The sequence below is a fragment of the Phodopus roborovskii genome, unplaced genomic scaffold (assembly GCF_943737965.1).
Source record: "Phodopus roborovskii unplaced genomic scaffold, PHOROB, whole genome shotgun sequence".
Classification (NCBI taxonomy): domain Eukaryota; kingdom Metazoa; phylum Chordata; class Mammalia; order Rodentia; family Cricetidae; genus Phodopus; species Phodopus roborovskii.
Genome location: NW_026125281.1, coordinates 4,223,011 through 4,250,916, shown reverse-complemented (window position 1 = coordinate 4,250,916; position 27,906 = coordinate 4,223,011). Strand labels below are relative to the sequence as shown.

Genomic DNA, 27,906 nt, shown 5'->3' with positions numbered 1-27,906 from the left:
TTATCTGCATGTGCAGTGTTTTCTGTTTAAATACGAGCTTGTGAACCGTGCAGACCACGTGCATAGCCTTAGTCACTAAGAGCAGAGTAAAGTATTCCTTCATTAGCCCTGTCCTTCTCATGGTCTACTTAAATCAGATTGCTTGATCGCCAGATGGCAGCCTATGTGTTAACTACATTTTCAGGTTACATGTGTAAAACTTTCAGGATTGATAATTAAATGTTTTACGTTATCCCCCTTTTGAGTTACATGCATTATTGAATAAATTTTTATGGCCATTTAAGTGGTTACATAAAATTCAAACAGGAAGAGACAGGAGACTATAAAAAGTAATAGAGACTGGGAACTTCAAGATCACCTCTAATTAGATAGGTTTGTTGGATTTATGAAGAGAGGTTAAGCCTTGTAAGAGTCATAGATACAAGTCAACCCTTTAACGGGGTGGGGGGGTGAGATTCAGAAGAATGAAGCATAATAATAGTTAGTGAGAAGTTATAACCAGATTATAAGCCTCCTACTATTCTCGCATCTAAATCTCTCTTATATAGCTTTTATAATTCCATCAAATCAAAAACAACATTCACTTACTGAGCTCCTTCCCCATTGAAGAATTCACCAAATGTTACCACAGGGAGACCTACATTCCAGTTAGTAAACAAGGAACGTACTCATTAAAACTTGTTGCTAACAAAAGATTTAAATAGCAGTTCAAGACAATAATGGGAGCCTATCTCAGAGGAGTCCTCTTTTAATGGCTAAATGGGCTGTGCAAACAGTAATTATTCCTGCACTCAGTATGTGGAGAACTGTCTTCAGACTAGGGTAGGTAGAGCATGACTTGCTCTCACAGAGGTTGCCTTGTGAGTGGCTCTGAGTTTTCTTGGTTTCACTGGTGAGTGAAAAACATTTATAAAAACAGCATAAATGTCAGCTCCTCTTCCTAGAGTTCCTGAATTTATATCCTAAGGGGCCCTTTGTGTCTGCCTACCTCTAGGACGGCTTGCTGTGAATCACATGCTTTACTCTGAAAGCTCTCTGTGTGTGTGCAGGGTTCTCTGTTTGAGGACTGTTTCCCACGGTGGTTTCCCCGTGGATGCTGGGCTCCTGTGTTGTCACCTGGGCTTTGGGGTGGACACAGACTCGTTCTGTAGGATAGGTAGGCCTGGAGAGTAGGATGTAGCTCCGGTTTTCCTCAAATGCTCTGTGATACTCCCGACTCAGCCTCTCCACGGCTGGATTACAGGCATGAACTGCCACGCCCAGCTATTTCTTTTGATTGTTATGTTTTTGTTTTGTTTTTTGATAGACTCTTTCTGTGTATCCTTAGATGGCTTGAAACTCACTATGTAGGTCACTTAAGTACTGAACTTTCAGTAATCCTCCTGCCTCTACGCCTTGAGTGCTAAGATTTTGAGATATATGCCACCTCACATCTCCAGAGGAATAGCTTTGTTGTTACTGTTTGTTTATAGACAGACGAGTCTCCTATAGCCAAAGCAAACTTCAGACTTCCTATGTACCCAAAAACGACCTTGACCCCCTGATCTTTTTGCCTCTATCTCCCAAAGGCTAGGATTACAGACATACTCAGATTACTCTCAGGTCCCTAAGATCTCAGGTTTATTCTTCACATGTTAAGCATCTACTTGGCACACAAATGAGTGACTAATGTATATATAAAATTAACTGGATGTTTGCTTGTACTAACACAATCATTAGAATTCATATGACAGTGCAAGTGGTCTCTTGCTTCCTGGTTGGGTTTCTGAGAGCATCCAGGTTGCGTCCTTGGATCAGGAACCTGTTTCAGGTGTAAGTGATTTCTCCCTGAATAAACATCATTTGATCTATCCTGCGTCCCAGTGAATCTCATTTCCCACTTGATAAGTAGTGTGGGTCAGAGAAAGCAGCTCACTCCAGCACTTACTCAGAGGAGCTCTGGTCAGCACCCTGTGACTGCAGAGTCCTCTCTTGCATGAGAGTTCTAACCCTGAACTCTGTTCTGAGAGGGGAATGAGAAGGAGCATGTTCCACCTGGATACTAAAGAATCGATACGGGTTAGGAAGAAAGGACCATGCAGTGCCAACAACCCAGTGTAGAATGCACCCTGAGACCCGAGCTCCAGGAGGATCATGGCAGACCTCACGTCACTGTGACACCTGAGGGCGGCTAGTTGGATGTTACAGGAAAGAGGCAAAGAGGCATCTGATGAACAAACACTGATTGAACAAGTCACTGACAGTGCATCGGAGCACGGCCCAAGAATGGAGTCTTGCGGGGGAATTCTGCGTGCCTGTCAGAAAGCAAGACAAGAGTCTTGAACCTCAGTTTCTGCAAAAACACGGGATTGTTCTTGGAGTGTCTGCATGTTCCTCCCATGTGTGGCAGATAGGAGCGAGTTGACTTCAGCTGGTGTTATTCATGGAAAACCTGTTTTTGCCACGTGTGACTTGTCCTTGAACACCTGACTCTTCCGAGTCTTCTTAGCCCTTGGAGTATGAATGTCTAGTGTGCTGAGTAGGGTTGGCTGTCCCAGGAGACTCTCGTTGATTCATTTTAAGGCCGGGTCTTGTAGGTTCATGCCACCAACTAGAGCTGTAAACAACAGTGCAGCCCGAACACAGTTGCACGTCCTTACAGACGTGAAGCGTTCGCTCTGCATGCCAACCGTCATTCCCAGTGATCAGCTCCTATGCAGGGTGTGTTGTAACTGGTTTGCTCAGGGTTTAAAGCTGTGCCTTAGTGGTCTTGATACCTAATTAATTTGTTTAAATAAAAATAGAGCATACTCTTCTGTCTCGAGCTCAAGGAGGGAAGCTAGAAAATATGACCGCCTTCATTGTTTTTAAGTGTTATCAGAGACCATTCACTTCTGTTACCAGAAGGAACAAAGTTAACTTCAGGAAAGCTAAATAGCCTCAGTGTTCCTTGGTGGACCATTCATAACTCTTCAGCATGCAATCAGACATTGGAGAGCGTGGGTACATTGTTTACTTGGTGGCCATTAGTGGTGGCCCTTCAGAATGTGTAAGCAGACACTGGTGAGTGTAGACATAGGGTTTACCACGATTTTCCAGTGAGTTTCCTGAAAACACCTTTTAAATGTTCTGTTTATATAAAATAAGTTTAATTAAGAATTAAATAATAAACATGGTATGGTACATATTCGTAGTGAGCATTTGCCTAGCATGTGTGCAGCCCTGGGTTTGACTCCCAGAATAAGTAAGTAAACCGATAAATAGCTCACAGTATTGAAGTGTGTCATTCTCTGGAGATGTCTAGTTTCCAGAACTGGAGAGACGGCTCAGCCTTGAAGAGTGTGCAGAGGCCTGTACATACTACACACAGAAATGCATCAGCACACACCTATACATACCACACACACCTGTACATACCACACACCTGTACATACCACACGCAGACGTGCACACCTACTCTCCGCTGTCTTCGTGCCCGCAAGACATTACTAGCGTGGTCACTGTGCTCTTCCCAGCTTCCTTCCCCCTGCCGTGTAACTGCAGCTCTGTTCTTTGAGTAACAGCTCCCCAAACCCCATAGGCACCTGGCCTGCAGCAGCCGCCAGGCTCCTTGCCACTCCTATGAGTTCACCCTCTTCAGTTTGCATGAAAGTGCCATTAAGCAGAGCCTTCTGTGCCTGGCTTATCCCACGTTACAGGGCCCATCCAGCTGTTTTTGTGTTTCAGCACTGGTCCAGTCTGTCGAGATGTCAAGTACTTTACACTTGGAATTTTCCCATGTCATTTTGTAAAATTTTTACTTAGTTTGAAACATTCAGTTTTAGGAGGAAAGATATGTATCTGGGTTTTTCCTTCTTGGTACTTTGACTTTAAAACAAATGATAGTTTTAAGAGCTGACTTGTTTGAATTTCAATATTAAGTACTTTTTATTATAGTATAAAATATCTGATTAGTGCAGTATGGTGACACACACCTGTATTCTCAGCACTTGGAAATGAGGACAAATCAGGAGTATCAGGACCAGCTTTGTGTGATAGCCGTCTCAGAAAAGCAGTAAATGAGTAAGCAGAGAGCTGGGGAGGTGACTCAGTCAGGAAAGTGTCTGCCATCATAAAGCTGAGTGTGGCGGCATTAATTGGGGAGGAGCTGGGGACAAACGGAACCCTAAAACCCATTTTCCAGCCACCCACCCCCACCCCCCACCCCCCACCCCCCCACCCCCAGTCGATGAGCCTCAGGTTCAGTAAAGGACCCTGTCTCAAAAGAAAGGTGGAGAACACTGAGGAAGACTCAGTTAGCCTGTGGCCTCTGTTGACAGGCACGCGAATACATGAGTTAATTGCATACATGTTGTTAATTCCACAGGTTTCAGGAGAAAGACCATCTATCCAAATGATACCCAAATTCACTACAGCAAGCTTTATTTTATTTGCGTACACAGGCAGCCTCCCCCTAAAGGCAGGGCTCAGAAGATCAGCATTAGACATGGGTAGCTCAGGAGTAGGGGGGTTCCTAATGGGGTCTTGACAGGCAAATTGGGGTTACAGAAATAGAACATAAGCAACAAGTAGGTCAGAACAACCTCCGGAAGCAAAGGCGTGGTTGCAGGATGTTCATAACAAGGCGGTCATAACAACAGGCGGTCATAACAACAGGCGGTCATTATAACCTTTTGTAGCAAAGGCATGGTTGCTGTTTCCTGGAACAGGCAGTATGGAGCCACTTGCAGTTAAGGTTACAGATGGAGCATAGCCCAATCTTTGAGAAATAGATTTAATCATAAACAGGAATGAATCTAGTTCCTCTTTTCTATAAGGTGGCTTTTAAGCCTAATGTGGAATCAGTCTGGTTTATCAATTTAGCCACATTAACACACCCATACGCCACACTAAATAAACGAGGAAAGTAAAATCTTTAAAGGCAACTTTCCGTTGAAAATTCTGATACATCTGAACATCAAATAAAGCTGCTTCTCACTTACCAGTGTGAACTTTAAAAGCTTGAGCCAATAAAAATGAAAAGTAGGATTTGCATTTCATTTTCAGTCTGTTCATGTGTGACCTGCGGGATTAATGGAATATTTTTCTTACTATTTAGGAAGTACCAGAGGGGCACCAGGGTTCGGCTGCGGCTCCTGGATCTTGAGCTCACATCTAGGTTCCTGGGTGCGACCACAGATACAACTATACTGGAGGCCGATGCAGCTCTCTTAGGACTCCAAGAGAGCAGAGACTCAAGATCGAGAGAGGAACAACCCAACAGTAAATGACCTCTACTTGGCTCGGTCAAAGCAGGCTCTGGTTGGAGCATAGGTAGCTGTCAAGAGCGCAGCTAGAAAATGTGAATTAGTGATTGAATAAAGTTGTAATAAGCGACCACTCATCATGGCTCGTCCCTGTTACAGTTATTTTTGGTTGCACCCCCCTTTTTTCTGCCTATTTTTTGTTGGTTTGGGGTAATGCAAGCAATCCTGAGAGTCTCAAGTTCAGTCAGTGCTTTGAGTACGGTCTGGACAGATGGGGTGATTCTAACCAGCAGCCAACAGGTCTCACAAAATGGCTTGCCTTGGTGTGAAAGTACACAATAAATAAGGAAAGTGTGTTGTGTGTTAGTGGTTCATGCTCAGGAGAGAAACAAAGCAGGGGTGGGCTGCAAGGTTCCGAGTGACTGGTTAGAAGTTGGGTGGTCAGCACAAGGTCACAAGAACGCCCAGGAGGGACTTAATGGGGGAAAGGAGGCTCTGGGAGAGCAGACGCGGTGGCTAGTGTTAAAGAGACGACTGGGCCTGTCCAGTTCAGAACCAGGAAGAAGCCGGCACAGCCCAGTGGAAGAAGGAAGGGTGATTGCAGAGAAGCAGGGAGAGCGCATCGGCCCTTCAGCCCCCACTTGCTGTGATGAGGGCGGGGTGGGGGGGCAGGCTCTCTGCGGGGCGGGGCAGGGGCGGGGCGGGGGGCAGGCTCTCTGCGGGGCGGGGTGGGGGGCAGGCTTTCTGCAGGGCGGGACGGGGGTGGGGGTGGGGGGCAGGCTCTCTGCAGGGCAGGGTGGGGGGCAGGCTCTCTGCAGGGCAGGGTGGGGTGGGGGGCAGGCTCTCTGCAGGGGCGGGGGCGGGGTGGGGTGGGGGGCAGGCTCTCTGCGGGGTGGGGTGGGGTGGGGTGGGGGGCAGGCTCTCTGCAGGGCGGGGGTGGGGTGGGGGGCAGGCTCTCTGCAGGGCGGGGCGGGGTGGGGTGGGGGGCAGGCTCTCTGCGGGGCGGGGTGGGGGGCAGGCTCTCTGCAGGGTGGGGTGGGGGCAGGCTCTCTGCGGGGCGGGGCGGGGGTGGGCAGGCTCTCTGCAGGGCGGGGCGGGGGTGGGCAGGCTCTCTGCAGGGCGGGGTGGGGTGGGGGGCAGGCTCTCTGCAGGGCGGGGCGGGGTGGGGTGGGGGGCAGGCTCTCTGCGGGGCGGGGCGGGGTGGGGTGGGGGGCAGGCTCTCTGCGGGGCGGGGTGGGGTGGGGGGCAGGCTCTCTGCAGGGCGGGGCGGGGTGGGGTGGGGGGGCAGGCTCTCTGCAGGGCGGGGCGGGGTGGGGTGGGGGGGCAGGCTCTCTGCAGGGTGGGGCGGGGTGGGGTGGGGGGCAGGCTCTCTGCGGGGTGGGGTGGGGGGCAGGCTCTCTGCAGGGCTCTCAGAAGCACAAGGGAGTAGGATCTGCCTGTCCAGTTGCCAGGATGCCTTGCATAGATTGAGCAGTCTAAACACGACCAAGAGTCGCTACAGAGACTTGTCAGGAGATGAGCGACCATCCAGGGAGAGACCAGGGAGAGTGGTAGGGACAGGTGGAGGGAAATGTTGGAATCTGGGTCTATTTTAAAGACCAAGACAACCGAGTTTCCCACACGGTGAGTGTGGATCGTGAGAAAAAGGAGTGTATGTGACCTCTAGTCCTGCTTTTTGCATCTGAACCCTCCCCTAACTGAGCTAGGGAGGAACGGGTTTACAAAGACTGTCCAGAACTAATTTGGAACATTTTGAGATACTTATTGGACATTTAAGTAGAAATGTCGTGGCAGCAGTTAGTAGTGGGTCTGGAGCTCATAAGATAAAAGATGAAAAAGTATGTTAAACTGTAAGAAAAAAAGAGTTCAAGGCCAGCCTGGTCTACAAGAGCTAGTTCAAGGACAGCTTCCAAAGCCACAGAGAAACCCTGTCTGGAAAAGAAAAAAAAAAATAGGAGACCAAAGAGTTCAATGCTTATTGTCCTAAACCTCTGACGTTTTGGTGGTGGTTTATGAAGCCGGAAGAGCCTAATTGACTGGTACAGAAACTAATCCCCAGGGGTAGCATTAACTCCAAAACTGAATGTTGAACAGGATATGGATGTCGAAGATAAGAAAAACAGTGTGTTGCAATACCAAAACATTTGGCCAACTGTCTGCTACCTGCAGTGACTTGAAGAACAGGAAGCTTGAACTCTTTCTGCTGTAAGTTACCTTGGTCACAAGTTACTCTTGTACACCCACAGACAAGTAACTAACACAACGCAATTGCGAGAAATAGACGAACTCAGAAGAAACTATGGGATTCCCGTACCCACATAAGAAGCTGAACATCCAGCACACGCCTGTAACCCCAGCCCCAGAGGAGGCAGAAATGGTAGCTTCCTGTGTAGCTGAGAGAGTCCACACCCAAGGCCAGGGAGAGACCGTGCCTCAAAGGAACAGGCTGAAAGGGGCAGAGAAGGATGGATGTACATTGCTCTCTTCTGGTCAGTGCACACCGGCACACATGCCCATGAACATATGTTCACATGCACCACATACTCATATAGAGACCCATACAGACACACAAATAAGCGCATTTTAAACAGTTTAAATGTATCTAGGATATAGGTAGCCGTGGTATCTTTTGTTTTGGCTTGCGCAAGGACTAAGGTTTGACTCTTTCAGATAGACAGAAGAATTCCCAAAGTTTCACCAAAGCCTCATGTTCTTCATAAGTTGAGGACCTCTGCAATGAAACCTGAATACTCGCAGATTAGAGATAATTAAGCCTCAAGAAATCAGAGATTAGCCAGACAGTGGTAGTGCACACCTTTAATCCCAGCACTCGGGAGGCAGAGGCAGGACAACCTCTATGAGTTCAAGGTCAGCCTGGGCTACAAAGTGAGTCCCAGGACAGCTAAGATTATGAGGAGAAACCCTGTCTTGAAACCATCCCCCCACCCCCAAAAAGAAAAACTTAGCACAAAAAACGAATAGGAGGTGTACCTTTTGTAGTTGATTTGAAACAAAGTAGCCTGCTAGGGTTTTGATGACAATGCTTCCAGTATGGATGGACTAAGAGACAAAAAAAAGGCCTCGTAGATCTCAATCTTCATGCTAGGAAGAGGCAGCCAGCCAGTCGATAAGAGGCGTCCCCCGCCCCCCCCCCCACACACACACACAGCACTTACCTTATATTACAGTATTGATAGGAGTGCTGTGGGTAACCTTTCCAAAAGGGAGCTTTTATTTCTACTTGGCCTTTCCTATAGAAGTGCTACCTAGTGTTAATTACCAACTCTAAGTAATACATCTTTAAAACTTAGCAGTTTAAAAACACATTTGTTACGTCATTCTGGCTCAGTATCTGTCGCAGAGTCACACACACTTCCATCCGTGTCTTGGCCTGAGAGTTCATTCACTAGGGAAAGTTCTCGTCCCGCACCCCACTTGGAAATCGGCAGGTGTCCTTCCCTAAGGACATTAGAATGAGACCTTTAATTGCTCAGTGGCTCTTCACTGGAGGTTACCTTCTGTTCTTTCCCCATAAACTCCATCAACATGGCACATTTGTCAGAGTTGGGGGAAAGAAGGAAAGGATGGAGACAGACAGACAGACAGACAGACAGACAGACACTGACTGGTAGCAAAATAGAAGTTTCCATCTTATGCAACCCAATCACAGGCAGGATTCCTCTCCATCTTGTACTCTCCTGGGCGACAGCAAACTATTCTAGTAACAAGGATAATACAAAGTCACAGATTCCGGGACACGAGGGCCATGGGAACTATCGGAGAAGCGGTCTACGGCAGGCGGGTAATTTTCTGTTCTGTTCATAGGTGTTTAAATCTGGGCCTGATGTAAATACACAAGAACCAGCTTTTAGTGGGCACCGTGATTAGATGAGGCTTTGAGAGGAAAGGTTGCAGGACAGAGCCAGATGAGAACTGCTGTTAACAAGAGAATGACCGTAGTGATTGGATTGTCCATCCTATCTTCATTTCCCCGTGGCGGCCCCTCGCTGACCGTGGTGGGGAAGGTAAAGCATGACCGCCACGTGCGGCTTGTTTCCGTAGTGGAGGTAAGCTAATGACATAAATGAATTTAGGAAAAGAAGAAGTCGAGTCTGTGAATAGCAGATACAGATTTGCGTATTAAAGAAAACCAGGGAGTTTGAAGACCATCCCATGACTTCGAAGCCCACATTAATGGAGCACTGTGAAATTTTGAAACCACAGGCTAGTTAGGCCATTGGGTCAACCCAGTATTGCATTTCTTATATTCCTATCATTTGGGCTTTCTTAAAATAAATACACAATTTAGTGTAAGTCCCTAAGGGAAATGTGTAGCTTTTTTGGAAAGACTATAACTCCCCCCACCCCCATGTTTCTTTTAGACTAATTACAAAGGACTTGGAGATGCTCTGACCCCAAGGATGTGGGATAAGGAAACCTGTGTTCTCTGACTGTGGGAGAGAGAACGTGGGATTTTGGAGGTCACGTGTTAGTTTTCAGGTGAAAAGTTTGTACAGACCTCCAAATCATCCTGGGAACAGATGAAATATTCAGAAATCAAAAAGTGGCTCGGGCTATTACCATGCACTTCACGAAAACGGCTGCTTGAGAATCAAGAAAACACAACCCCGCTGTTTACCCTGCTGTGAGTCTCAAATCGTTGTGGTCTGGGAAAATGCACAGGAGACTATGATAGCAATAATTAGTTCACATGAATGAATGAAAGAAAGCAGGATACTGTGTTTCCACAGACAACATTTTAGGGCAGAATCTTCCATTTTAAATGCAGTAAATACCACAGAAGCCAGATAAAGATGATGACCCGGCTCCCAAAACCATACTGGAAGTCGTGGGGCCAGTATAAGGATTATGGGAAAAGGCTACAAGCCCCACGGGTTGGAAATAATGGTGTGTCTGGGTCATGTCACTGCCAGTGTCTCTGGTCTATCTCGAGATGACCGGTATGTCAGTAGATTTCCAAGAGTAATCCCATGCCTATCATTGTGTTTAGAAATGGATTTTTATGCTCCGTTAGGCATTTTGGTCTTAGTTAGGACCTGTTTCCCACTTACCCTCTGGTGCAGGTGTTAATCAAAATTTACAATAGATTAATGGACCAGAAAAAGTTCCAAACAACAACCAAGTGGATATTATTATCATCAGCGTCCACATAATCTGATTTAGGTGTCACTTGATATGTGCAGGGCAAGAACTAGAAAAACCAGAAAAGACACTATTTCATAAAAAGCAAACAGGAATGTGGCTAGAGAGCCAGGCCTCCCTCCCTCTGTTAACCACAGAGTTAACGCCTCCCTTGTGGGAGGTGAGCTGACTTGAACATAGCTAACTTGGGATTGTTCTCTGAGTCTGCAGAGGGACAGGGAGTTATTGCTCAGGGGTGTAAACCAGCGGGCTGGCTGTTTCCTTGGGAAGCTGGTAATGTGCAGGACTTTCCTCCAGTCCTAGGGAAAGACAGCTCACCTGCAGTTTAGTTTATCCCTGTAGGGATGCTTTGAATGCCTTCCTTCCTCTGGTACCAGGGCAGAGGTCAGCTTCATGCCCTCCAGACAAAACCCACAGCAAACCCAAGAGCTCCAGACCTCCGGGCCAGCGCTGGGCAAAGTGAGGAAGTCAGGATCTCTCTCTCTCTCTCTCTCTCTCTCTCTCTCTCTCTCCTGTGCTAGGGCCTGTCTGTGGAGCTGACTTTCCCCTAGCCTAGCCTAATTTTCCTCATGCGAAGAGACTGTGGCCCTTCCCTGGGGCCTAATAGTGGCATGCCTATGGGACAAACTACTGTGACCTTTCTCCTCTGCCACGAAGCAAAGTGTGGCAGTCATTCCCTCTTCTCTCCACCTCCTGCACAGAATCCCCCTACAGCAGCTGGTGAACAGCATTCCCCACTTCCTCTGCTGTGGCTGGGCCATCCTCCCTACCCTCACCGCATCTCCGTGAGCTCCACGAATGCTTTCCCCAGAGCGGATAAGCGTTTGTGTAAAATAGCTCTGGGGATGATAGCTGGAGAATATGACCCTGAATAACCATCTCATTATGGCATATTAACATTTAAGAAAAAAATGCTGAAGAGTGTTTTACTGACCAAAATCACTGCAAGCTTCTGATTAATTAGAGATCTCACAGTGTCCGGGGAATATGGAAAATGTGCACTCAACCAAAATCTTGCCTATAAAACTCGAAAACGCATTATTTGGGCTCTTGGCCCCAAAACACTTCCTGCTTTTTAAACTAGCGAGTGCTAAACAGGATTTAAAGTCTTCCTCGATGACTCAGGGCCACCATTATAGAAAACAACTTCATGATGACGTGATTTCCTGGGGGTTATTGAGGTGGGGAGAGCTGCTGGTGACTGTCTAATCCAGGCCCCTGGAGATTTGAAGGTTTCACTAGCTACCACCAGCCTCCCTGGCTATCAGCTCCTCCTTACACTGACGTCAGACGACAGTTTGCTACACCGGGCAGTCTCCGTGCAGGCCTAGCATGCAGGTCTACCTCAGGGGGTTGTTATGCCAGTTTACTGAGCGACTTAACCACTCTTTGGTTCTCCTGTTCGCCTTTCTCTGATACTAATTTTCATTTCTCTTTACAGCAATGTGTTTTGGGGTTTCTAATTTGTAGGCTTGTTTTCTAGTAGTTTGGAAGAGGATCTGAGGTCAGTTTTGCAGAACCCTAGAGTTGTGCTGAACTTTGATATCTGCTTTGCCTCTCAAAGCCCCTTATGTCCACAAACCACCACTTGTATTTCAGATGTCAAACGCTTTTCACTTATTTTCACTGATAGACCAGTTTTAGAAAGGGTCTTACAAAATCTGCTATTGGAAGGGTTTTAGAAAGAAAACTAATAAGAAATTAACTTGAAAGGTCTTTCCTTTCTAGGTATGGTGGTCATGATTGTAATTCCAGTTCTTAGGAAGCCGAGGCAAGACGATCATAACGGGGAGGCCCTGCAGGCTGCTGAGTAAGACTGTGTCTCAAAACCAGTCAGCTTGAAAAGGTCTCTGCTGTACTCCAGACCTTGCTTTCTAGCTAACAGAGACATGGGTAGATTGTGGGTAGATGGCTCCTGTTTGAAGCCCGCCAGCACTTGGCAGACACAGCTCCTAAGGGGTTATTAGAACTCTCTGTTCTTTGTAACACTTTTTTTTTTTTAATGTGTTATCTAATCCTCTAACAACTCTGGTCAAAGTGATGCTCAGAGAGATTTTTCTTTCCCTTGAATAAGATGACACAGCTTGTGAACAGCAAAATTCAAATTGCAATCCAAATTGAATTCTAAAATGTGCACTTTCTATAACTTTCTTACTCCTTTTTGTGTGGTTTAGAGTTTTCTGTTGATTATGCATAATAATGAATTTCACTGTGATACTCTCATACATGCGTATAATGTATTTTTATCATATTCACTCACCGTTACTCTCTTTCACCCCTTCTAATCGTGCTGCCCCCTTTCTTGTAGTCAACCAGACTTTCTTTCCGTGTGTGTGTGTGTGTGTGTGTGTGTGTGTGTGTTTATACGTGTGTGTTTATATGTGTATGTGTTTTTATGTGTGTGTGTGTTTATATGTGTGTGAGCATGTGTGTGTGTGTGTTTGTGTGTGTGTGTGTGTTTCAGGGGCACAGGAAAGGACTTATTACAAGAGCATGGGCAAACATGAAGAAAGCCCCTCTCTCTTGGGTCGCTATTAACCACCTAGCTGTGTGGAAAAGAGTGTGAGCTCCTCCCCTAATCCATGAATGAATACCGATGCCTAAGTCTTGTGCAGATAACCACAGGTGCTGTGGGTCCATTTAGGCAGCACCCATGTCATGCCTGCAAGTAAATTTTATCCATGAATTGTAGACGTCTCCGTCATAAGGTAGATGGCTCAGTAAATAGGGCGCTTGCCACACCGGCATGAATGCCTGAATTCAAATTCCCAGAACCCACAGAAAGGTGGGCACTACAGTATGCACCCATAATTCCAGAGATTCCACCGACAGCCATTCATAGGCCAGCTAGCCTGTGAAATGCAGAATGGAACAACAAAAGTCAACCCTACCCCACACAGGGTGGAAGGAGCCCTGTGGGTGTGGTGGTATCCTGGTACACCAGAGGACTTGAGTGTGAATCCCTGGGACCTCCTAAGACGGGACCTGCACGTACACACCAGGGTCATGCACACATCTGCACTCACGTACACAGACGTGCCCCTAAATACATGTAACACGCAACAGTCGTCAACATAAAGATTGGGTTTAGTGAGCTGTATGTCTTTTGTGCCAGCACTAAGTGAAAGACATAGAGAAACCGGCAGGCATTTGTGGCGTGTGCTTCCGTTCCGTGCCCACGTGCGACTGAGAAGGGCGAAGGGCGCACAGTCTGAGGATGTCCACCGCAGGTGGCGGACGTGGTAATGGACGGTGTGGTCAAAATCACCTGAATTGCCTTTCTCGCTTCCAAGTCTCCTCCCGTTCAGCTCCTTGCCTCTGAGAAAAGGTCGGGTTTTTCTCTTAGAGGCTTTGGGCAGAAATGAAAAGGCTAGGGTTTGTGAGTCTGTCTGCTCCATGTCCTGGGGCTTCAAGTATTCTTCGTCCCACGCTGGCTTGTATCTCCTGGTGATGTTCTAGCGAAAGCTGCTTGCTGGGCCCCTCCCTCTCAGTGCCTAGAGTGTTGGTGGCCCAAGGTCAGGGTAAAGGGAAGTGACCTTGTGTGATGCAAAGGATAGCCCATCGTTCTGTGTTTGCCTCGATCCCTTTCTCCTTCGTTGGCGGGAGGATTCCTGCTCCATCTATTCTGCACAGCCAGAATCTGGGGCAGTGGGAGTCTGCGGGAGAGATGGCAGACAGAGAATTCGTTCTTACCGGCCTACAGGCCTGTCCTGCAGGTATGCGCAGGTGTCTCCAAGTTGTCAGCGCCTACTGCTTCCTGCTTGGTACTTTTCCATGGCTCACAGACACTTGTCTGTCCGAGTGTCTGCAGGCAGCTTGTCCTCATGGGTGTTGAAGCCAAGCGCTTGGCCCCTGTTGGGTCCCGCAAGGAAAAGCACAAAGGGGTGTTCTTCATCCGGTGTGTCCTTGCGGAAAGACGGTCTCGGCTCTTCCCCGCGAGAGCCACTCCTGTGCACCCACCGTCCTATAAACCACGGCCTGTTGACCTTTTCTCTGTGCGCATACTCAGTCAAGGGTATCTGTGTCACATGGCGAAATTCTCATTAGTTCTAGGTGGGTTTCTCCCATCCACTTCCCACATTATACTGCATCCTCGCAGGGAATACTTCGCCCATCTCGGGGGAAAAAATGCAAGCAAAGTCATGTAGGGAAGCAATCCAGCCAGACTCACCCTTCTGACGTGAGGCAGCCCTCGTAAAGTGCCTTCATGAGGAAGCTCAGGGATGTTTGTCCATTCGCCTTTGTGGGAACTTCAGAATAGGCCCAGGGTGTGCTCTGTGTGAGGCCCTTTTCAAACTGCAGGTAAGTCACTGGTGACGATTAAGAAGCATTTAAGTGGTCAGCATTGTATCCACACTGGTGTAAGCTGTAGGCTGGACCTCAAGTTCAGGTACGGAGTGATGTCATAGACTACAGGTGGGGTGGACCCCAGGACACCTTGTTTTTGTGGCCTTCCAAGTGACTTTAAACACGAGATGACGAATTCTCAATAAGTGTTCTGGGCTTTGGCTTTCTACGTAGCCCCTAACGGTAGTTAGTGCTCACAGTATTCTGTCCCTTTCTGGAAAGATATGATGACTTAGGAAAATTGACCCCCACGGCCCTGATAGTTCCTAGCCTGATGGGAGATGTCATTCTGTATATGTTTCTCATACTGGTTAATAATAAAGCACTGTTGGCCAATAGGAAAGGAAGATAGGAGGGACTAGGAGACAAGGATGAAGAGGAAGTAGGAAGGAGGGGCAAAGATGGAGAGTCTGGAGAGAGCTGTATGCGGCAGCCGGCTCCCGGTAAGAAGACCATATGGAAATACATAGATTAACACAAATGGGTTAATACTTAAGACAGAGCTAGCCGATAAGAAAGTAGTAACTTGCCAACAGTATAATATCTAATACAGAGTCTCGGTGTATTATTTGGGGCTGGCGCGGCGGCGGGACCAGACCAGCGGCGGGAGGAAAAACCCATACTCCTTACAGATGGTGCCCAACGTGGCTAATAAGAACTTCCACTTAAAATTACACTAGCCAGTTCTTCACAATGGATTGAAGACCTTTGTGCTCATGTCTAAACAACACAGAGTGCCCATTTTTAATATCATCTTTCTATGAATATTTTCAGTGTACCTAAGGTTGCATTAAAACAAGTAGATAGACACTTGTCTTTTCCTAAAGCAAGTGTCTGTCAAATGATGAGTAAAGTATCCATAGGAGGATTTTACCTCTCGCATAGCATGTCTTCGAATTACTTTCACTTAGTCATTTGAAATGGTTGTTATTTAGGATTTTTATCCCAATCATAATGGGTAATGAAGCAGTTCATAAAATTACCTGGAGTCGAGCCTCCTGAGTCAGAGTTTAATTCTCCAGAAACCCTTCCATTTGGCCTTTTTTTGAGAGTCCGTTTATCGGGGTATATGAACGCCCGAATGTTCCACAGCCCTCTTTCCTTAGTTGCCCGGACTCTGCAGCAGCCCAGCCTCTGCCTGGGAATGCAACCTAGCTGCCCTCCTCCTCCCTTTCCATCCTTTCCATCCTACCCTACTTCCTGCCTTTGTGTGTCCGAAAATGTGGGCTATGGCGATGTCTCTTTACCTGAGTCACTCCTGGTGAGTGTGCTCAGAGGGGACCAGCAAATGCTGGCCCAGCCAGCCCCCAGGTCAAGTTTCCCATGACTTGTTAGAATGCCTTTCCAACTTGCCTCATTTTGCATTTGGATTTGCCATGTTTTAGTGTTCTAAAATTATCCTTGCAGCTTTGTATGATAGAACCTAGAAAGACAATGGTGCCGTCCAGAACTTTATGTTATATTCAGATTTCAAAGACAAACGGCAGCACAGCTCGGTGGCTCAGGCCTTTAATCCTAGCACTTGGGAAGCAGAGACAAGTGGATCTCTGTGGGTTCCAGGCCAGCTTGGTCTATGGAGTGAGTTCTGGGACAGCCAGAGCTATTCATTATACAGAGAAACCCTGTCTCACAAAACAGCAAACACAACCTGCATTTCCTAGTCTATATTTGCCTCTTCAAAATTCGCACCTTTAAAAGAAATAGACAAGAAAGTATTAAAGGGTTCTTGCCTTCAACTATGCATCATTTATGTTTTCCAGTTTAAAATAACTAAGAGTGGGTTTGGGGAGAGGACTCAGTGGTTAAGTGCACACTGGCTGCTCTTCCAGAGGACCCAGGTTCGATTCCCAGCACCCGCATGGCAGCTCACAACAGTCTGTAACTCCAGTTCCAGGGAATCCAACACCCTCAAATAGACGTACATGCAGGCAAAACACCAATGCATGTGGGACAAATAATAAAATAAACAGATTTCTTTTTTAAAAAGACTATTTGCAAAAAGATAACTAAAAGAATTAATCATAAACTAAGGGATGAGGCTGAGGAGGTGGGTGGCTCAGGGGGTAAAGTGTTAGTGACTCAAACAGGAAGAACTGAGCTCTGTCTCCAACCTGCACTAAGACCTGGGCCCGTGGTACCTCAGTGCTGATAGGCTAGAGACAGGTGCATCTCAGAAGCTCACTGGCCAGCCGACCCAGCTTAGTCAACACAGGGAGATAGAGAAAGACACTGATGCCGACCTTTGACCTTCACATGTGTGTGCATAGACGTGCCCACGCGGGTGTTCACAAAGACCCAGTAAGTAAATAACACGTGGGCGGGAGAGGTAGGAGAGTCTGGGGTCTAGCCTGCCACCCCTGGACACTTTCTGTTGTTTTTTTTTTTTTTAACACGGGCCTCACTTTGTGGCCCTTGCTGGCCTAGGATTCAATATGTAAACTAGGCTGGCCTCAAAATCACAGAGGTCCACCTGCCTCTGTTTCTAGAGTTCTGGGAGCAAAGGCGTGTGCCACGTTCTCTTCCCTGGTGGCTGGGAATGTGACAGTTTTGCCCAGACTGTTGGACATTACTCCTGTTCCCAGAGGCTTTCAATAAAATGGCAAAAGGTAAGTGTATCATATATAAAAATGTCTATAAAATATTTGGGTGTAATGTATGTATGAAGTATATAATAAAAAAGCCTAAAGCATTTCAGTTAGCAGAATCCAATATGGGCACTCTCTCTCTTAGTCTCTAAATTCCGTAAGAGCTTGGATTAAGATGTAACATGAAAAAGGAAAGGCCCAGAGACAGATATTGGGGTTCAAGCTTCAAGCTGAAGATCAGAGAAACAAAGCAGCCCAGCTACTAGCCCTTACCTCTACCTCAGACTGAAATGGAGCTCCTGTCCTTACCATGGCTGGAAAAAGAATGTCTTCCTATCCTCAGTGTGGCTGGAGAATAACCCTGATACTGACCACTGAAGACCCTGCTCCTATCTGGGATTAAAGGCGTGAGCTCTGTTACTCTTTTAGGCTCATTCAATCTTGTGCAGCCGTGGGTGGCCTTGAACTCAGAGAGATGCATCTGCCTCTGTCTCCAGAGTCCTGGGATTAAAGTGTGTCACCACTGTCTGGCTTCTATGGCTAAGTAGTATGGCTGCTTTGCTATTTTCATCTCCAGTGGCTTTAATAAATCATAAACAATATATCACCACACTAACTAAGAGTGACAACTCTGACTTTCAGGGGCTTCCTCAAAAGATCAAGTTTGTAACTTTCCATTTTCTCTCTTCGGTTTGGGGACCAATACACAGACACACAGATACAACTAATACAACCCCTGGCTCCACAGAAGTTACAGTTCAATGGGAAAAAAAAATACTTTATGCATATTCTTTCGAAAAGAAGCATGTTTGTGTAAATGGGCTAAGTCTCGGAAAAGGTTCAGTTTACAGGAGAATGTAACCGAACATCTTTATTCATTTCCTATAGCCATAACCCAATACCTTAATTGGAGTAACTGACACAGAAGAGATCTCGGATCCGGAGGCTCTATCTAGCAATGGCCTGGTGCTGTACATCACATGGTCAGCTCCATTCCGTAGTGTGCACATATTTGAGAGTGGTGAGTGAGGATGAAAGGCAGAGATGAAACAAGAGACACAGAGCTCACTGTTTCCCAGGGGAGAGTATCCCTCTCCTAGGGAAGGCTCTGGCCCAAGACCCCATTCCCTACATGACAGCCAGTGTCTAAATCTGCCCCCAGAGCACTAGAGTCAGCAGGAGCCTCCAGGAAAGAGCCATTAGGTAATCCGGAGGAGACCTGTAGACAGAGTTTTTCATATGTAAAGACCAAAGGAGTTTACCTAGTTGAAAGGATCAATAACGAAGAGCAAAAAATAAATAAATAAATAAATAAATAAATAAAATAAACAAAAACAAACAAACAAACAAACAAAAAAACAAAACCCCACCAAGTACAGATGTTTTGAGAACGTCATGATATGAATAAAGTTTGAGATCTATGATGACTATTTTTACAAGTTTCAAACCTTGAAATCACTTCTCTGAAGGTAATTGTTTTAAAATTTGACAGTACAACAAAACTGTCACTTCATTGGGGTGGATCTAAAAATATCTTTGTGAGGAGCTTGGGGGACATGGCTCCGTTGGTAAAGTGCTCCTTATGTAAACATGAGAGAGACCTAAGTTCAGTTCCCAGAGACTACACTGTAAAAGACTGGTATCATAGTGTCTGACTCTCCGGATGCAGAAACAGGGAGACCCTGAGGCTTCGGGGCCAGGTCCGGGCTAGTCTCAAAAAAGAGGTGGACAATGTTGGAGGAACACCCAAGGTGTCCTTGGTGTGCACTAACACACGCACACACTAACACACCGCATCATTGTGATCTGTTCTTTAGGGACTGAGTTCTCTGGTTTATTTTTATTTTATTTTTCCTCCCAAGAGGTACAGATCAGTCTGGGCTGCTTGTGCTGATCATGGGACACTCCCGTGTGGCTACCTGGGCTGTAGCTCCGGTTCCTACCCTGGTTTTCAGGTAGATGGAAACACAAAGACAGGGTCTGTGTGTGCACCTGTCAGGAGAGCAGAACCCAGGAACCATGCCCAGGCCTCGTGTAAACTTGGTTGTGGAATAATCTTTCTGTACACTGTGAACGTGCGTCACTCTGATCGGTTTAATAAAAATCTGACTGGCTGATGGCTGCGCAGAATTTCCAGGCTCAGAGGACACTGGGAAGAAGAAGGTGTGGACGCCAGGGGACAGAGAGCACTCAGGAGGAGCACTGTAGACTTGAAGTAATAAAGCCGTGAGGTCACAAGAGTTCATTAGAAACAAGCATGAGCTATCTATCGGCTGAGCTTTCATAACGAATGATAAGTCTCCGAGTCATTTTGTGTGTGTGTGTGTGAGAGAGAGAGCTGTCAGTGCAGAGAAAAATCCGCCTACAAAACTTCATTGCTTCAAACCGTGTCACGTGACCTGCCAAGTTGCCAGAGACGATGGGGAATATTTTTAGGCTGAATATCACATATGAGGTCTTAGTCAGGTTCTCTATTGCTGTGATGAAACCCCACGGCCAAGTGGGAGAGAGGAAAGGGTATATAGGGCCCACACTGCTGTATCACTGCTCATCACTAAGGGAAGTCAGCTCAGGAGCTCAAACAGGGCTGGGAGCTGCAGGCAGCAGCTGATGCAGAGGCCCTGGAGGGATGCTGGTTACTGGCTTGCCCTTCGAGAATTGCTCAGCCTGCTTTCTCATGGAACCCAGGACCAGCAGCCCAGAGATGACACCACCCACAATGTTCTGGGCCCTTCCCCAGCAATCGCTAATTAAGAAAACGTTTTGCAGGCTTGTCTACAACCCAGTCTTCTGGAGGCATTTTCTGCATTGAGATTCCCCCCTCTGTCATGACTTTAGCGTGTGTCCACTGGACATAGAGCCAACCAGCACAACTGACCCCTTGTCAGCTTGACACATGAACACGGCACTGCGGAGCCACAACCTTTCCTTTCTTAGTCACCCCCAAGACCTCACAGAAAAGCATAAATAACTCAAGAAGCATAAATAACTTTAACAGTCTTTATAAATCCAAACATATTAATTCAGTCGCTTAAAAATATCAAATCTCCTTTTTTTTAATCCATTTTTTGGGGGGGGGTTCAGTCTTTCAGCCATGAGCTCCTGCAAAAGTCAAAATTAAGTTAAATTTGTTCTTCAAAAAGAAAGAACCAAGCTTGGACCACTTTTCCATCTCCCCCCTCTCGCAGCACGCACATTTTTCTTCTAACCCCCGGCTAGCTCCATTCCACGCCGCCGGCTCTTGATGGTCTTCAGGGTCTCTAGCCTCAGCTCTCTCCACAACCCCTTCTGGCCTTCAAAACCAGCACCACCTGGGTGACTCTTTCTCTACCAAGTTCAGAGGCCGAAGAGTCACTCCCCAGAGACTTCACCTCAGAGATGCTCATGCTCCTTCCCAGGATCACCTTCCAAATAACCTACCCGAACACAAGCCCACAACCAGGCTCTCCCTTCACTGATAGGCGTGTGAGTGGATAATACATGTACAGGAAGAACACTAAAGCCTCGGGCAGTGTGCACCAAGAGACAACGTGCCGGCTAAGTTTGCTTCGCACAGCTGGCCTACAGTAGGTCCTGTAGGCCTTTTCCAGGACACGCTCACCTCTTTTTATGAGGACCCCACCCCGACCCCCTCCCACTAGGCCTCACCTCCCAGTGCTGCAGAGAAAAACGACTCAGCATGAGTTTTGGTAGTGGCAAACCTTCCTCGAACTGGGGGCGGAGGATGTCAGGGAAGCCTCTGGAAGGAACTGCCTCCCAGCGGAGGCCCTGATGATTTGAGTGAGCATGGGTAAGAGCAGCAGGCTTGGCCTGACTGAAGTGGACTTCACGGATAATAAACTCATTTTATTGGAGGATTGCCTTAGCAGGACAATGGCAAGTCCTTTTTTTCTTCCCCTCCCCTTTAAGAGAATGAACGAGGTTTAGGTGGTATCAGCTTTGACAGTTTCCTAATTAGGCGTTTACAAGTCAAGACGCTTTAGAAGAATAAAATAGTTCCTGAGGGGGCAGAAACTTGGTCATCTGGAAGAAGAAACTTCACTCACAACCATATAAATATCTCTTCACCTCAACTTGTTTCTCTGAGGCGGGAGCTCTCATTGACCTAGGGCTGGCAAAATAGGCCAGTCTGCAGCTGCTTTCCCAGTGACTGGCATATAAATGTCCGGCACCAAGCCTGGCTTTACATGGGCTCAGGATGGACCTCGGGTCCTTGTATGGGAGGCTCTTTGCCAAGTAAACCATCTTTCCAATCCCGACATTCGAGAACTCTTTGTTGCTCACCTATTCACATTTATAGCTTCGGTGAAGATAAAAGCTATTCTGGCCATGGAAAGGGTCTTATTATGAATCTAAGCTTCAACATGAAAATTACAGAATGAGAGCAAATCAGATGGGAAAGAAATGAAGAGCCCAGAGAGTACCGTCAACGTTGGGTCAGCTCGCGGAGCACAGCAGTGCCCAGACGCAGCAGAGCCAGCGGACCTAAGGCTACTGAAGGCTGCGGGCTAATCGTTCAACACTTAGAGGAGCTACAAGGCACCAGTACTGCCTCAACTTGTAATGATGGCACAAACTTTGTCTGTGGGTTGCTCATTCTGGGGGAAAAAGGAGACTTTGTGTTTTAGAAAAATTAATCATACTCCAACTTAGTGTCTTTTTTAAATGTTTTCCACTGGAGTTATTGGACAAAGAGTCTTGATAAACCAGACCTCGCAGTCATGACAGTGGCCATGGATCCTATTCTGATGCCCGCTTGCCCTTCTGAAGCAAGTTTATAGGATGATGTAATTAAGGCTTTTGGAGAAGTGATTTACACTTGTCCCTAGTGAGCTAAGTCCCCAGAATGGCTCTAAGTCCCTAATTCCAATTAGGGCTTTTTCCTCAAGACACAAAAGCTGACTTTCCTAGCTCCTGCCCTCTTCCCCAAAACTTTCTGCCTTTTCATCATGACCTTGCTCTGTCTGGGGCAGAGGAGGCGGGCTGCCCTGGACCTTGCCTGTGAACTGAGCCCCATTGAGAATAGAGCCTTTTGACCAGAGTATCAAAGCAATCCAGCTGTGGATTAAAGAAACAGAAGGCTACAGCCTTGGTTTAAGAGTCGGGTCACAGGAGTGTTTGCAGCACTTAAGCTCTTGCAGGGAAGAAAAGGTGGAAAGCGAGTTCTAAATGCACACTCATTTCACTTACAAAGAAGAGGCAGGACTATAAAGGGAGGTAAGAGGCTCTTTAGGAATCTTATGGCACACATCTATCTCAGTGAGTATCGCCTCCTTCAGAACCAATTACCACAGCAGACAGAGTGCCACAGCCATGGTAGCTTTCACCACAGAAATCTATTTTCCCGTGGTTTTGGAGTTGTGAAGTTGATCAAGGGCTCAAAGGTTGCTTTTCTCCTGTCATCTCCCTTCAGCTTGAACATGGTCCCCTTCCTTCCTCCACACTCCAAGTCTGCATGCCCAAATGCTCTCATAAGGACAGGGGTCCTTACTTGACATGGTGATCTCTGTATGGGCACAGTTTAGGCATGGAATTCCCCGGCCACTGTGTCCTGAAGTGTCAGCCAGTGGGGGGATGGATTGATAAAAGGCAGTGTCGCACAGTGGAATATGATTCTGCCTTAAAAAAAAAAAAAAAAAAAGACAGACTTGATGCATGCTTCAACATGGATGAAACATGAAGACACAATGGCAAGTGGAAGAAGATTGCCACGAAAGGAAAGGACAAATGTTGCTCGTGTTCACTTAGACAAAGATCCTGTAATGAACACACCAAGAATGCACAACGGTGGCTACCAGGGACTGGGCAGGAGGAGAAGAGAATCTTGTTAGCAGGTGGCTTTCTCTGTAAGAGAATGAACACGTGCATGTCAAAGCAGCGGAAGCTATACCCTTATATGATGTGTGTATTGAACCATAGTTTAAAATCTCAAAATAATGTTTGTGATAGTCAAGAGACACAGCCTACCCAGTGGTTTTAAGGCCCTGGGGAGACTGTGTTTCCTGCTTTCTCCGTGCTCTTAGTTTTGGAGTGTTGACAAGATGCAGGCTCCAAAAGGAGATAGCAGCATCATGGAGGGAATGCAATGAAATGAAAGGGCAAGTTCAAGATGTAGCAGAGTGGTCCTCGTGCACCCGGGTACAGATGCCGAGCTGTGAGCACTGACACCATGGTGTGGGCACAATCTGCAACCGCCAGCCTTTCCTCGATGCCACTTTGACAGCACCCAGGCCTTGTGTATTATGTCTTACAAGGAGGGTGGTTTCGCTTCGGGAACATGGATCGTCCTGTCAGATATGTGGCTCGCTACGCTGTTATCAGGAGCTGTGCACATCACAGTCTGCCTAGGCCCTGTCAAGCACGCTCCATTCCAGGAAAACGTTTGTGCCCCTGGCCCTCGTGTCTTTTGAGAAATTCGGACTAGCTTGCTTCTCCCTGTTCTAAATTGGAAAGCAAATGTTTTCACACTTTAAAAAGAAAAAGAAGGTGAAACTGGAGAGAGGGTTCGGCAATTAAGAGCACTTGTTGCTTTTGTAGGAGGCCTAGGTCCAGTTCCCAGCACCCGCATGGCAGCTCACAACTGTGTGTAACTCCCGTTTCCAGGGGATCCGATGTCCTCTTCTGACTCTCACGGGCACCAGGCATGCGCATGTTGCACATATATGCATACAGGCAAACATGTGTACACATAAAATAAAAATCTGTGAGAGAGAGATGAGAGATAGGGGAACTTACTATGAACCTCCGGGTCTGGAAAGCAAGGGCCATGCAGTTCTAATTCTACCGAAATAGTGATGGTCGCTGCAAGCCCTTGACAAAGAGAAGGCCTGGGCTGAGTTGGCTACATGGCTGTCTAAGGCCAGGACAGAATCTCATTAAAGCATAAAGTGAATTAAGTCTGGTTCCCAATTCGTAGCGCTGCCTCACCATCTGCTGAAGTCACATTCTGGTCCCAGAGAGCACCACGTGCTGAAACCCTAATCCTGTCGTCGTCAATGGGTGGGTGGTCCAGGAAGCCAGGCAAAACCAACCAGAAGGATCTCTACTTCCTGTCCTTGTTTAGTCCTATCAAACCTTCTAGTGTGGGGGGTACTGCCAGCAAAAGTCCTCTACAAAAGGTGTGACTTCACTCATCATACAAGAAGGCAACAGACTCACTCACAGGTGTAAATGGTAGGTTAGGACAGTTCCTGGTATGGTCCACTGAGGACTACAGTTGTTATTTCTTGTCTTACTTAGAGGGTCCAGGTCCAGGACATCATTTTTCTTTCAAGGAATCTCTTAGCACCTGGTAGCTCCCATCCCTAGCTGCTTATCACAACCAACCACCCCTACACAAATGTGAGTAGGAAGTGCCATTGGTTGACCAAAGGAAGTCTTGGCCACCGGGTTATTCTTCTTTCATACCAACAAAACCCCATCAGCTTTCTGATGAATGTGGCCTTGGTCTGGAGTAAATGGAAAGCCATATTAAAATGGTGTTCTGTGTGGAGTTGCTACATTAAATAACTACTTTCCATTGTGCAAATATATTTGCATAGAAGGCTTTACGTTATGATACTCTCAAAAAGGAAACGTGCCTCCGGAGTGGCCCCTTCTAGACTTTCCTGAAAGAAACTAAGCGCTGTGGTAATCCCATCCTCACTGTGCCCATCCAGACCCATCTGGCTCAGGCACAATGAGTGGCATGTCAACACTTGGAAAGGTGAAGGCGGCCTCGGCGGCACTACAGGCCTCCTCTCTGCTGCATGCAGCATCCGAGTTGGCCTTAATGCCATGGTTACTGATATGGTACTGCCACACCAATCTGTCCCTGTCCAGATCTTCCTGCCATCTCTGTCTCCGCCTGAAGTGAGGAATGCATTCCTAGCCCAGGGTTAGAGCATTCACTATCTCCTGCTGGCTGAAGATGTGGAAGATGACTTCTCAGGGGGTAAAGAAATAAATAAATGGGCCAGGGCCGCTGGGCGAGAAGGGACATTGTTTCTATCTGCTAGGTTTGGAAACTAGGATCTAATCGAAAGGAAAATGCCTCTCTGTCCTTTGTGATTTTACATATGGGATAAAGCCACCCTAAGTCTCCAGTCCAGACAGACCCTGCCACACATAATAGTGAGATCTGGGGAAGTTCCTGAAGTCCGAACCTCCGCGGGGCTTTTCATTTACTTATCTTATTTTTTTTTTTTTTTTTTAATATTTACCATCACATTTTGTGTTCAGTCTCAGGTCAGAGAACAAGTTGAGGGAGCCCGCCGTGTGGGTCCCGGAAAGCAAAGTTCCCTTAGGCTTGGAGACAAGTTTTACTCCTGAGCATCTCACCTCGGATCCCCAAGCTTTTGATTATCATAAACAGGCTGTTGTGGGTCGTGAATGAGACATTATAAAGCAGGAGCTGAGCTGAGCAGTCACCCTGGGCCGCTCTGGCCTGAGCTCATCACATCGGGCTTTCACACAGAAATTAGCGGGGGTGGGGTGGGAGTAGTCACGAATAAACGGGAGGAAAGGAAAACTTTCTCTAGAACTCAAGCAAGGAAGAGTAGAAGCAAGTGGATGAAGTTAGAAAGCAATGGCCTGAGGCCAGCTGGGAGGCGGTGGTAATTCACTAGTCAGTCCGCGTACTGGGAGAAGCGGTCAGGACACCTAACTCCAAGCGTTTAGGGCTCAGATTAAATAAATAAATCTGGCGGGGAGGGAGTTGTAATCTAACTGAATGGAGTGGGAAAAATGCTCTTTGATGTACACGTTCGATAAAGGGAGACATCATTAATAAGTTTAGTCACCTCTTGAGGTCTTTCCCAGTAAGATGTGCTTTCCTCCATGATTTCTTGAGGATCTCTAGGTTGCACCAGGCAGGTCCTAAGGCTCCTGGGGTGAGTCCTGGGAGGGAGGGGCACAGCGGCTTTTCATCTTCCCTGCCTGCGGCTGGCGTGCCAGTGACCAGTGACCGCCGCGGGGGGCGGCGCCCGTCACTCCCAAGACCACCACGACTCCAGTCATCACCTGGTCACCCCGACCGCGTGGGAAAGCTCGCCGCAGGGCAGCATCAGGCTTTGGTTCAGCCCTAGCCAAGTTCACGTGCGCGCGTCATTGCTCAGGACCTCCCAAACCATCCCCCTTCTCCTCCCCTCCCTCCTCCCTCTCCTCTCCTGACCCTCTTCCCAGTCTGTGCGCCTCTTACTGCAAACCGCTGGCGCTGCCCTCCCTCCCTCCCTCCCTCTTTTCTGAGTCCTCCCCTCTCCCTCCTTTCCCCCTTTGTCCTCCTATTCCTCCTTCTCCCTCCCCTTCCCCCCAAACTTTTGAATTCAATATTATAAGGATGCGCTTGCTTTCCCCAGGCTGCGCCCCACCCCCCGCGCCCCCAGGCTTCTGGCCAGCAGCCTCCGCGGAGCTCAGGGGGTCCCAGCGGGAGTTTGGCCTCTCCTCAGCCCAGCTGGACCGCTCTCTGCGCCGGGCTTGAGTTTTTCCGGTGAGACAGTCGGCGTCACTGGTTTGCAGTAAATGCCTGGCTTGGGCCGGGAAGGACTACGTCCCCCAGCCGCTGCACGTAGGCCAGAGGCTCCTAATCAACAGATCAGTTAACCTGCTTAGCAGACACCTGACAGGAAGGTGGCTGGCGTGGTGGAGTTAAAGGACAAAGGCTGTGCGTCAGGAGCCCAGGGTCATGTTTCCACCTCTGCCTGGGACTTAACCACCTCTGCGGGCCCAGCCCCTCCTTCTGCATTGAGGGCCAGGATAAAGGGGCTTTGAGAACGCCCCACCGAGGATTAGAGAGATAGCATCAGCGCGCAGCAATGCGGTCTGGAAAGAAAGCGCCAGGTCAATACCACTGTTCATCTGGCCTGCGCTTCCTTGTCTGTTCTGGCATCCTTATGTAACCCGACGTGTGCACGGATGTGCCTGTGGGGATGCCGGGAAGCGCGTGCGTTTGGAGAGGCACGGTGGGACTTAATAGAAAATTCCAGACTCGAGGCCTCCACGATTGGACAGGAGTTACGTTGCTCTTGGCCTTCCAGAGTCATTGAACGAGCAGGGCAGGGAAATGTAAGGTGCAGGATTTGGTCGTGGGTGTTTTGTTTGCTTGTTTTTGTTTTTGTTGCTGTTTTGCTTGCTTGCCCGCATCTAAGTGTTGGTCTTTTGAAAACACTAAGAGATTTGAATAACAGATAGTGATAGCACAGAGGTAGGCCAGGGTCCTGCTGGGGTCTGTCAGGACCTACCCAGTTCACAGTGGAGTCCCGACTAGGAGGCCCTCTTACACAGAGTGTAAGGGCAGCCAGGGCAGGAAGTCGTGCCTTAGGCTCGGCCAACCCGTCCTGTGGAAACCCGAGTCTGCCCACTCACAGCTCCAGGCGGCTATTAGCACCTTGGCTCCACAACCCAAAGAGCTCTGTGCTGCGCAGTGGGCATACGCCTCTGCAGTGGCCTCTGCGGCTCTCTCTGTCTCCGTCACTCTCTGTCTCCGTGGCTCTCTCTTTATTAAGCGTGGTAAGTCCGTTTATAGACACTGCTTTACTTCCAGTTATAAACAAACATGTGTTCTGGAAGGGCTCACTTGTAGTCAAGGCTTCTTCGCATGCCCAAACAAA

At 47.7% G+C, this 27,906-nt stretch overlaps 1 protein-coding gene across 1 annotated transcript in view; it reads left to right on the top strand.

Annotated features, from left to right (window-relative positions):
• The window catches only part of Tpd52 (tumor protein D52), a 140,521-nt gene extending 135,159 nt beyond the window's left edge, over nt 1-5,362 (top strand). Inside the window, exon 7 of the mRNA XM_051196704.1 lies at nt 5,078-5,362. Coding sequence (XP_051052661.1) covers nt 5,078-5,249 — 172 coding nt within the window. The 3' untranslated portion in view covers nt 5,250-5,362. The remainder of the gene's footprint in view (nt 1-5,077) is intronic.
• The last annotated feature ends 22,544 nt before the right edge of the window (nt 5,363-27,906 follow it).